The sequence below is a fragment of the Panthera tigris genome, chromosome A2 (assembly GCF_018350195.1).
Source record: "Panthera tigris isolate Pti1 chromosome A2, P.tigris_Pti1_mat1.1, whole genome shotgun sequence".
Taxonomy (NCBI): Eukaryota; Metazoa; Chordata; class Mammalia; order Carnivora; family Felidae; genus Panthera; species Panthera tigris.
In genome coordinates this window covers 162705043-162717188 of record NC_056661.1, presented here as the reverse complement: position 1 = coordinate 162717188, position 12146 = coordinate 162705043, and the positions used below count along the sequence as shown (strand labels likewise).

At 38.0% G+C, this 12146-nt stretch overlaps 1 protein-coding gene across 23 annotated transcripts in view; it reads left to right on the top strand.

Annotated features, from left to right (window-relative positions):
* The window catches only part of KMT2C (lysine methyltransferase 2C), a 279835-nt gene that overhangs the window by 65155 nt on the left and 202534 nt on the right, over nucleotides 1-12146 (top strand). For 22 of the 23 annotated variants that reach the window (XM_042975990.1, XM_042975898.1, XM_042975893.1 and 19 more), the window contains one exon: nucleotides 9748-9836. In XM_042975990.1, coding sequence (XP_042831924.1) covers nucleotides 9748-9836 — 89 coding nt within the window. Of the gene's footprint in view, nucleotides 1-4909; nucleotides 4952-9747; nucleotides 9837-12146 lie in introns of those variants that run through there. The other variant, XM_042975967.1, reaches the window with a different exon arrangement.

The following is a 12146-nucleotide window of genomic DNA, read 5'->3' as shown; positions in this document are numbered from 1 at the left end:
ATGTCCCTCTTTGTCCCTGGTATCTAAAAAATTTATTTTTGTTTAAAAAAATTTTTTAATGTTTATTTTTGAAGTAAAGAAAGAGTGTGAGTGGGGGAGGGGCAGAGAGTGAGGGAGACACAGAATCCGAAGCAGGCTCCAGGCTCCGAGCTGTCAGCATAGAGCCCGCCACGGGGCTCAAATCCACGAACCGTGAGATCACGACCTGAGCCGAAGTCAGACACTTAACCGACTGAGCCACCCAGGTGCCCCTAAAAAAAATTTTTTTTAAATTTGAGTATAGTTGACACATTGGTAAATTTTTGTTGTTTTGTTTTGTAGTTTGCTTTGTATGATATTAGAATAGCCACTCCTGGGGCACCTGGGTGGCTCAGTCAGTTAAGCGTCCGACTTCAGCTCAGGTCACGATCTCACGGTCCGTGAGTTCGAGCCCCGCGTCGGGCCCTGGGCTGATGGCTCAGAGCCTGGAGCCTGCTTCTGATTCTGTGTCTCCCTCTCTCTCTGCCCCTCCCCCGTTCATGCTCTGTCTCTGTCTCAAAAATAAATAAACTTTAAAAAAAAAAAAATTAAAAAAAAAAAAGAATAAGCCACTCCTGCCTAATTTTGATTAGTGTTGCATGATATATTTGTTTCCTTAAATATGTCATATTTGGATTGACTTTCAAGTAGATAGCATATAGTTGGGTCTTTTTTTGTTAAACATTTAAAACATTTTATTTTGGGGGGGGTAGGGGAATGAGAAGTGGAGGGGCAGAGTGGGGGGGCGGGGAGAGAATCTTAACCAGGCTCTACGCCCAGCATGGAGCCTGACATGGGGCTCGATCTCACACTTGTGAGATCATGACCTCAGCCAAGATCAAGAGCTGGACACTTAACCAACTGAGCCGCACTTAACCAGGTGCCCTGGGTCATGTTGTTTTAATTGATTCTGACAATCTCTGTATTTTCATTGATTTAGTTCACTTACATTTAGTGTAATTCTTAATTGGTTTCAATTTAGACCTATCATTTATTATTTTTTTCTAATAATAATTATTTATTTTGGTTTTGGTAATTTTTATGTCTAAAATTTCCATTTGGTTCTTCTGTATATCTTCTATAGCAGATATATTCTGTTTTAAAAATTTTCTTCGGAATTTTCAAAATTGTTCATTTGAATATTTTATGATATCTACCTTAAAGTGCGCGTCGGATAATTCCAACCTCTGTGTCATTTTGTCATTGGCCTTTTTTCATTGTATTTTCTCATATGATTTGACATTTTTGTAGTTCTTTGTGTATCAAGTAATTTTGGATTGTTTTCTGAACATTTTAGCTCTTTTGTTACAAGAATGTGGGTTTTACCACCATCTTATGGAGAAATGTTGAGATTTTTGATTTGGCAGGCACTTGGCCTGGGTATGTAAGGATACAGGTTTCAATGAGCCTTTTTTGGGCTGTGGTAAGTTTAGTTTAGTTTTCAAAGCCTTTGCAGTGCTGATAGTATCTGTACTCTGTGTGCACTACCAAGTGGGCAGCCTGCAACCTGGCCAGGTAGCTGTCAGCTCAGTTCTGGAAGTCTTTGTTATACTTTATAGGATCAGGTCCACACGTGGGCAGATTGTGGGTCAGCTCAGTCAGGCTCTCTCTTCCTGAATCTCGGCAATCGTTCCTGGGTGTTAGACTGTTGAGTTCAGGCCAGGGGATACTGGAGAGGGGATACCGGAGAGGTAAAATAGTCAACTCGGTGACATTGGCAGTACTTTGAATTCTGGTGTCTGTCCCTGATCATCCTGCTATTCTGTGTTTTTTTGTTATTGATGTTGTGTATTTATTTATTTTGAGAGAGAGAGAGAGAGAGAAAGTACGAGTGGGGGAGGGCAGAGAGAGAGAGAGAGAGAGAGAGAGAGAGAGGAAGAGAGAGAGAATCCTAAGCACTAACAGTGAGGAGCCTGATGCAGAGCCCAGACCCATGAATCATGAAATCTTGACGAGAGCTGAAGTCAGACCCTTAGCTGACTGAGCCACCCAGGCGCTCCCAGCTGTTCTGTATTTTTACGGAAACTCAAATAATTGTTCCATGTGTTGTATCCATGTTTTATGGTTCCATTCAGTGGCAGTAAAAGTTTGGCATATATTCCTCCATAGAACTGGAGCCCCTTGATTATCTTCTGTTTGTGATTTTTACGTTTTTAAAGTGAAAAAACAGGCTATAGTTTTATTTTCTTGCATTATCTTTGAGTTGGTAGGACAGGCATAATATATGTAAAAAATGGATATGGAATATTGTGTCTTTTTTTATTTTTCCTTATGGAACAGGTCTTTATATGGATATTGGCTTTATATAATATCTTTGATTTTGCTGTCATTGTCATGCCAATCTCATAGAATGAGTTGGGAAGTGTTCCTTCCTTCATTATTTCCTGGAGATAGTGTAGGATTAGTACTATTTCTCAAACCTTTGCTAGATTTGTCAATAAAGATACCTGGGATTGGAATTCCTGTGGGAAGGTTTATACTTATAAACTTATTTTTAAAAATAGGCATTGGGTTAATCAAATTTTCTTTCTCGTCTCGAGTCTGTTTTTTGATAATTTGGATTGTGACCATTTCATCTAAGTTGTTGAATTATTTATAATATTTTCTCATTTTCTTTTTTCTTTTTTTTTTTTTTTTTAATTTATTTTTGGGACAGAGAGAGACAGAGCATGAACGGGGGAGGGGCAGAGAGAGAGGGAGACACAGAATCGGAAACAGGCTCCAGGCTCCGAGCCATCAGCCCAGAGCCTGACGCGGGGCTCGAACTCACGGACCGCGTGAGATCGTGACCTGGCTGAAGTCGGACTCTTAACCGACTGCGCCACCCAGGCGCCCCTCATTTTCTTTTTAATGGGTATTTTTCTAGTGATGACCCCAGTTTTTAATTTTTCTGTTGGTAGTTTATGTATTTATCTCTCTTTGCTGTCATTTTTTTCTGGAAAGTCATCTATTAATTTTTTCAAAGAACCATCTTTAGGTTTCATTGATTTTTAAAAATTCTCTTATTGTGTTTTTATGTCAGTGATTTTGACTGTTATTTCTTTTTTTGTATTTTTTAATGTTTTTATTTATTTTTGAGACAGAGACAGGGCATGAGCAGGGGAGGGGCAGAGAGAGGGGGAGACACAGAATCGGAAGCAGGCTCCAGGCTCCAAGCTGTCAGCCCAGAGCCCCATGTGGGGCTCGAACTCATGAGCTGTGAGATCATGACCTGAGCCAAAGTCAGATACTCAACTGACTGAGCCAGCCAAGCTCCCTGATCCAGGATTTTATGATCATTTTCCTTTTGTCTGAAGATTTCTTTAACAGGGGCTCCAGGGTGGCTCAGTCAGGTAAGCATCTGACCTTTTATGTTACTTTTATTTTTGAAGGATGCTCTTTGCTACATGTTTTGCTCAAGGTTTATGAGTTTTTTTTCCTTAATGTTTCTCCAACCCCTTTAATTATGTTGTTTCACTGTCTTCTGGCTTACATAATTTCAGATGAGAAATTTGTAGTCACTCTTGTTTTTCTTACTCTGTAAGTAATATGTCTTAGGCTGCTTTTTAAGATTTTTCTTTTATTTCTCTGTTTCAGCAAGTTGACTATAAAGTGTTGTGTGTGTGTGTGTGTGTGGTGTTTGCCATTTTATTGTGGTTCTTGGATCTGTGGATTTACAGTTCCTTAGTTTGCAAGATTTACAGCTAGTATTTCACCAAATACATATTCTTATTCCCTTCCCACTCCCAACCTCACATGTTAGATTGGTTGCTATTGCCCCACAGGGCTCTGTAGCTGTTTGTCTTTTTTCATTTCATCTTTTACTTTGGGTAGGTATTGTTTGCTGTATCTTTAAGGTCATTCATCTTTTCTTTTGCCATTTCTGATCAGATGTTAATTATTCAAAGTGAAAATTCTGTTAGTTTTTGATGTTACCTCTGTGAATTCCATTAAAATTTTTTTACTCATTTTTCTCATTCATTTTCCTTTACATACATTTATTTATTTATTTAACATTTATTCATTTTTGAGAGACAGAGAGAGACAGAGCATAAGCGGGGGGGGGGGGGTGGGGTAGGGGGCAAAGAGCGAGGGAGACACAGAATCTGAAGCAGGCTCCAGGCTCCGAGCTGTAAGCGCAGAGCCTGATGTGGGGCTTGAACTCACAAACCACGAGATCGTGAACTGAGCCGAAGTCAGATGTTCAACTGACTGAGCCACCCAGGGCCCTATCTTTTACATTCTTTTTTAATAAAATGTTTATTTATTTGGTGGTGGAGAGGGGCAGAAAGGGAGAGAGAGAATCCCAAGCAGGCTCCAGGCTCAGTGCAGAGCCTGGCATGGGGCTCCATCCCACGACTGGGAAATTACGACCTGAGCTAATATCAAGAGTGGGATGCTTAACCCACTGAGCCACCCCAGGGCTCCTCATTTTCTATTTCATTCTTAAGCATATGACGCATATTGATAATAGGTGATTTAATATCTGTGGTTGTCCCTTCTGTTAACTCCATTGTTTTCTGTTTTTATTTTTATATTTTCTCCTGGTTGAGACTCACATTTTCCTGCTTCTCTGTATACTTGGTACATTTTCATTGGATGCCATACTTTGTGATTTTTGTTGTTCCTATTGTTTTTTGTTGTTGTTGAGCTAGATTTGTTGTAAAACAAATGTTGAACTTTGTTTTAAAGTTAGTTTTGGAAAATTTTGATTATTGAGACTTATTTGTTAGCTCTCTTAGGGATGGTCTAGAAGATAATGTGTTGTAGGCTTCATTTAGCATTACTTTTATTTGTTTGTTTTTGTTACTTATTTTTAAGTAGGCTTCATGCTCAGTGCAGAGCCCAACGTGGGGCTTGAACTCAGGACCCTGAGATCAAGAGCTGAGCTGAGATCAAGAGTTGGACACTTTACCGGATGAGCCACCCAGCCACCCCAGCCCTAATTTTAAAGGCATGTTTTGAATGTGTTAATATAGTCAGTGAGGTCTTGGCACTCTGGCTGGAGGGAATACGACTGATTCCTGGCTCTGGGAGCTCTGGGACTTGTGTTGCAGCTGTGCTCTCATCTTTCCTTGGAACTTGTTCTTGTTCAGCCTTTTGGGGTTTTACTCCACTTTTAAACAGATTGGTATTCAGATAAAAACTTAAGGGTACCCTTATGCAGATGTCTGGATCTATTTCCCTGTACAACTCCTTCCTCTTGTGTACTCTGTTCCACAATTTCTAGCCTCCAGAACAGGTGATTTCTGTGTCCCCATTTCCGCAAAATTGCCAGCCTCTGAGTTCCCCTCTCTGTGCTGTAGTTTGTACATTAACTCCATGCAGAAAGCCTTTGTGATGTGGGGTGCCTGGCTGGCTCAGTGTGAAGAGCATGTTAGTCTTGATCTCAGAGTTGTGAGTTTGAGCCCCACATTGGGTGAGATTAAACAAACAAACAAACAAACAAACAAACAAACAAACAAACAAAGTTTTAGAAAAGTAAAAAAGAAAAGAAAGGCTTTGTGATAGTAGGGTTCACCTTGTTTCTTTCCTGTTGTCCAGGGATTACAGTTCTGTCCCTCCCTTTTGTTTAATGTCTAGTCATGGTTGTTTCCTATAGTCTGTCTGGTTTTCTAGCTGTTTATGGCTGGAGGGTAATTTGAACCTTCTTACTCCCATGTGGCTTTAAATAGAAGTCTGCTGTATTATTTTAGGAACTTAAATGAGTTTTAATTCATAGTATTAATATGGAACATTGGATTTTTGGTGGAAATTTTTCTTTAGTTAGTGCTGTTATTTACTTCAAATTTCTTTGCAACAGAGTGAATCAAAACTACAATAAAAGGGCTAATAGATACAAAAGAAAAAGAGAAGAGGGAAGAAAAGCCAAAGAAAAATTAAAATAAATAAATAATTTTTATGTTACCATATGTAATTAGACTTCAAAGTTCTATTAAAAACCAAAACTGGGAACATCTGAAAGCAATATGGAAATATAAAATGTAGGCATCTATTTTTCAGTGATACGGCTTTGACAAAGTACGGCCATTATCTTTTGCATTCAGAAAAAAATAAATTTAGCATTTGATTAGTCAGAAAAATCATACCAGAAGCCAGTGAGCAGTAATAGAAAAACATAAAGGAGGGGTGCCTGGGTGGCTCAGTGGGTTGGGTGTCCAACTTCTGCTCAGGTCATGATCTCATAGTCCATGAGTTGGAGCCCTAGTCAGGTTCTGTGCTGACAGCTCTGAGCCTGGAGCCTGCTTCCGATTCTGTGTTTCCCTCTCTCTCTGCCCCACCCCTGCTTGCTCTCTTTCAAAACTGAATAAACATTAAAAAAAATAAAAAGAAAAAAAGAGAAATTTAAAGGAAATATGGGAAATTTAAAAATTACATAATGTTGATAAGTTGGTCCATTGAACAGAAGGAAAAGAATTGTGATGGATTGGTGAATGTAAAAAGCATGCCTTATTGGTGCCAAAACCAAGAATTGAGAGAAGTAAGGAAAAGAAAGCAAGGCAAAAATTAAAAATTTCTATTTGAGGAATACCACAATATAGAAAGCTGACACACACACACACACACACACACACTCCCTCCACCCCCCCCCCCCCACTTCTAGATAAAACAAATTTGAAATAAAGCCAATTGTGCCAGAAAACAAAAAATAGCAATGGTCAGGAAAGTGGAGAAAGAAACATAAAACAGAGCAAAACACTGGTTTGGAACATTAAATGACAAAACCAGCTAAGTCATCATGTTTCAATTTCTTTAACAATGAGTATTCATTATCATGAAGAATCATAAAAGAAAGATTAAAATTCTGCCTCCATAGTATCTCTTGAACTAGTTTCTTATTGTCTATTCCATTGTAGCAGTTATGTTGGGATTATTTCAAGAATTTCCAATCTCTCTGTACATAGTCCTTATATTTGTCTATAGGTTTCTACAAAAGCAGATTCCTTTTATTAAGAAAATTATTTGACCTTCTGTCTCCTTACTGCCCTTCCCACTTAACTCTGTTCCAGCCACAGTGTATTTTTGCTCTTCTTCCAACCCTCACATACTCTTAATGTCAGTAGCTTTGCATTTGCCTCTTCCTTCTACTGTAGTGCTCTTTTTCCAGATATCTGCGTGGTTTGCTTCCTGTTGTACCTCAGGTCTCTACTGAACTGTCTCCTTACAGAAAATTTTATTTTGTAAAGTTTATTTTATGAATATCTTTATAATTCTTTTTAAAAAATGTTTAAATGTTTATTTTTGAGAGAGAGAGAGACAGAGCAGGGGAGGGGCAGAGAGAGAGAGAGAGAGAGAGAGAGACAGACACAGAATCCCAAGCAAGCTCCAGGGTCTGAGCTGTCAGCACAGAGCCCGACTCGGGCCTTGAACTCACGAACTGCAAGATCATTATCTGAGCAGAAGTGGGATGCTAATTGCGCGTCCGGGCGCCTCTATCTTAATTAAAATTGTAGTTAGTCCCTTATTTTTTGCTTTATAGTTTTCCTTCATATTATCTTGATGTTATATGTATTTTTTGTTTGTTTGTTTAGAAGAGTAACATATTTCTTCTCACTAGAATGTGGTTTAGTGAAGACAGAGATTTTGTTGTTTAACCCTGTATCCTGTATTTTAACAGAGCCAGACACAGGAGGATTGATCGAATCATCTAATGATGCTTGTTTTTTTTATTTTTATTTTTTTAACGTTTATTTATTTTTGAGACAGAGAGAGACAGAGCATGAATGGGGGAGGGTCAGAGAGAGGGAGACACAGAATCTGAAACAGGCTTCAGGCTCTGAGCTGTCAGCACAGAGCCTGAAGCGGGGCTTGAACTCTCGGACCGCGAGATCATGACCTGAACCGAAGTCGGCGGCTTAACCAACTGAGCCACCCAGGCGCCCCTAATGATGCTTGTTAAATATGTTGTCCGAGTAATTGTAATTCTAGCTATACTTCATCTCCATTTCTGAGAGTGGGATGTGAACATTTTTCATAATGATTGTGAATCTATCAGTTCCTCTTTGATGTGTAAATGTTTGCTTTATAAAATGTGAGAAGTTCTGTTGAGGTATCTTGGTAAATTAATCTTTTTATTATTAAATAATGGCAGCCAAGTTTAAGCCACTTACATTTACTGTGAAAACTTACATTTGTATTTAATTTTTATCTTGTTACTTTATTTTCTGTCTATTACATATTGTTTTATTTTTCCTTTGGCCCATTTTGGTTTGGTCAAATGTTCCTCATCCCTTCTTTCCCTTTGTTGTAAAGTTTTCTTTTAAATTTAAACATAACTACTTAATAAATTCTAAAGCTAAATATCCTTTCCCTTTTTCCATGAGCCCTAAAATGAACCTTGGAATCCTTTAGCCCCAGTCACCTTCTTACCCAGTCCATGTGGTTTCTTAGTTCTGTTTCTTTCCCCTTCCCTCATGAAGTTTGAAACGATGCTGTTTTGGCTGCTTGATCTGTTGTATTAGCTAATTTCTAATATTAAATCATACTTTCTTTCTAATATTAAGTCATACTTTCATTTTGGTGATATTTACTATTATTTTACTTAGTTTTTTTTTTTTTTTTTCTTCCCCAACCATAGTTTGTAGATATATTTGTTAGGATTTTGGTTCCAAGTGTTTTCTTTTAAAGTCTTTTGTGGGTAGGAGTGACCTTTTGACAATTTGCAATAGTTCATATCGAAAATCATTTAGACTTTGATTGCTTTAACTTAAAAAAATTCTCATGTTACATCTCTTTTATTGTTTTTGATTAATATCATTTAAAAGAAAGATTTAAGTAGATTTCCTATTTAAATTTTCTATTTTCTATTGTTTAAAAAAGCTTTTGTTTAGTTTTTTCTTATTAATCCTTTATTTTCTACTCTTTTGAGTGTTTTTCACCTTAAATAGTGAGTTTTGTGACTTTTTGAGTAATGAAATAATTTAAAGCTCTGAAATTGAATACTGCTGTCAATTTCTAAGTTTTAAAAATATATAATTTCTTGTTTTTCTTATTTTATGTTTAAAAAGTGGATTTTTTTTGACTAATTTCTATCCTTAATTTCTGAGACTTCACAAAATTTAAAGGCATTTTTTAAAATTGCATTAGGTCATGCTCTGGTTTCTCTTCATATCGTATAAATCTTTCGCCTTTTAAAATTGCATTAGGTCAAAGACTCACTTTTTCATGACTCTTGTGTTTATTTTACTTTACTGAAGTGAATTTTGTAAATTAAGTTGCACCACATTTGTAAGGTGTGTGATTAGATTATGTTCAACATTTACAGAATTTATTATTATTTTTTTTGAGTGGTTTGCAAGGGTCTGCATCACTTTTATGTATGGAAGCATCTTAAAAATAAGCTTCTCTGGGCATCACTACTCAATTTCACTAGGTAGAGAGGTATGTAACCTGGCGTATGAACTTTGAAAAGAAGTTCAAGTTCATTGGGTGGTTAAAAAACTCCTCGTATAGACAGAGGGTCATCTCACGGTCAGGTCAAGAGAAGAACAGGGCATAAAATAAAGAATACTTTAAAAAGTGAGTTGTGAGGACAAAATATATCATTCTGGGCTGTATTCATATTTGTGTAAGGAAAGGCTGGGTTTGAAGGAGAAATGACTCTAAAGTGTTATATTTGCCATTTGATATGGTATAATGTAGTTAAAATTGCCTAAATTGTTTGATTTTGTATACCTTCAACTTTTTATGTGTGTTAAATATAATTATAAGCCTTAACATTTATAATTCTATGTATTTATTTCTATATAGGCCTCGAAGCAGAGGAAAAATTACAGTGGAAGATGAGGACAGCATGGATGGACTGGAGACAACAGAAACAGAAAATATTGTGGAAACAGGTATCAAACTTAACAGATTTTTAAAAATGTACATCATAATTTTCACAATTAGCATTTGTCTGTATACTGAGTTCTAAAATTTACATCTGCTGAAGTAGTTTGATAGGTTATGACAGTGAAAAAACTGAGTTCTCTTTTTTTCCTGACAGTGCTGATTTAGTGGAAAATATTTAATATCTATAGAGAAATGTTTTTATTGAAGCAAAATTAAAACTGGGTTAAGCAGTAGTTCCAGGTCATCAGTTTGATAGTTTGTAATATATTTCTTTTATGAACCACCCAGCGTTTGTTTGAAGCTTATTGTGTTAGTATATGTGTGAGGGGAAAAATATGCCCCATTAACTAATGGTATTGTGAAATGCTGGGTTAAACCAGACCAAATGCTTTCTGGTCTTTTGGACGTTTAGGTGCCTTAAAGAAGCTAATGTGTATTGTGGATCTGCAAAGGGAAGATACTTCCAAAATTTATAGAGTTAGTGATTTACAATGTCAAAAGGACGAGGTTTCATATTGTATTCAGAAGGCATCTATGTGAGATGGTCTCTCGTTGGCAGTGGTTTTTAACCGTTGTTTGATAGAGTTTAGACATAGTGATCGGCTTTTTCTCTGAAGTTGAATGTTGTCTTCCTGTTGCTCACAGAATGTCATCCAGTTTTTAGAGAAAAGTTAGAAATTGCTGTATCTTGAAACACAATTTTCCATAAGATACTTCGCCAGTGTGTTGGTGCTCTACAGCTGTAATTCTTGGAAGGCCTTCACGTGTTCTCCAGTTCTCATCCCTCTTTCTTTTCCAGTAGGGTCTCAGTAGGTAGAGTTCCGGCTGTAGCTTGGAATGCACAGTTCCACATTTTGCCGTTTTGCTGCGGATTTGTTACCACATTGGTTTAAGCTTGAATTTATATAAGTGCCCCACTAGTTACTTTTCAGGATTTTTTTCCTAAAATTTTTTCTGTACTGTATACTGTTACTTTCTAGCGGAAGGTCTTTTTGAAGTCTTAAGTGACATTTTTCAACATAGCGATTGCTTATGAGTTGCTTTAAACCAGTGCTACCAGACTGTGCCACAGGCAGTCTTCTAACAGCAGTCTTCCCGAGTACTTTCCCTCATTCTCTAGAAATTTAGCATCTGCCTTTCTCCTTTCCCCTGCTCCTCCCATTGTGATTTTTTTTTTTTAATTTTTTTTTTAACGTTTATTTATTTTTGAGACAGAGAGAGACACAGCATGAACAGGGGAGGGGCAGAGAGAGGGAGACACAGAATCGGAAGCAAGCTCCAGGTTCTGAGCCGTCAGCCCAGAGCCCGACGCGGGGCTCGAACTCGCGGACCGCAAGATCGTGACCTGAGCTGAAGTCGGACGCTTAACCGACTGAGCCACCCAGGCGCCCCTGTGATTTTAATAATCTATTCAGTACCCAGACCTCTTGGCTCCTGGATTTCCTTAAAGTTCCTATTCTGCAGCCCACCTCAGTCCTCTTAACGTAGGGCCATAAGAAGGTCCTACATTATTAGCCTTTGTCGTTGTCTCGCTTGTTATCAGGATTGCCGTTTCACTTCCAGAATCTCGCCATCAACTGTCCTAACCCTCTGACTGCTACCCCTTCTTTTTCCAGCTCGTTTTCTCCCAGTATTCTCACATCATAATTCTTCAACCATATCGAGTCCTCCAATCCAGTGATCTTAGCGATGGGTTGTTACCCTCCTCCACTAGCTCCGAGTTTGTGACCCATTGTTGGAGTCATCGTCTCAACTTTAACGTTTTTACCACCCTCCGATTGGTTTCCTTTTATTACAAACCCTAAATTCTGCAATGTAGCAGCTGAAAATGGCTGGAGAAAAACATAAACTTGGTCACTGGTTTCATTTTAAATTTATGACTTCAAATCTCAAGTGTGTATGATTGCTACCCTACACTCATTCCACGTGTACTTAGAAATTTCCTCTCCCAGTATCAGTGATGATTCTTTCATCACCTTCTCTTCTCTTTTCAAGCTTCTAACACCTCTTCCCATTTTTCATTCTTAAATTATTGATGATCTTGCTTATTTCAATGGAAAAAAAAAATAGAGGGAACCAGGGAAGAGATGCTCTACTGACCCACCATCGCATCTTCTTTCCCGCTTGCAGTCCCTTCCATGTGTTTTACCTTCACTACTGTTAAAATTGAGGGGTGAAACGTCTGGTTATCAAAGGTCAGCTCTGCTGCATGTCCTGGATTCTCTGTCTTCCCCTCATAGGGACCTGGCACCCTCCTTTTCCTTGGCTTCTTGCATCATGCATTTCCTGTCTCAGTGAATCATTTCCATTAGCAT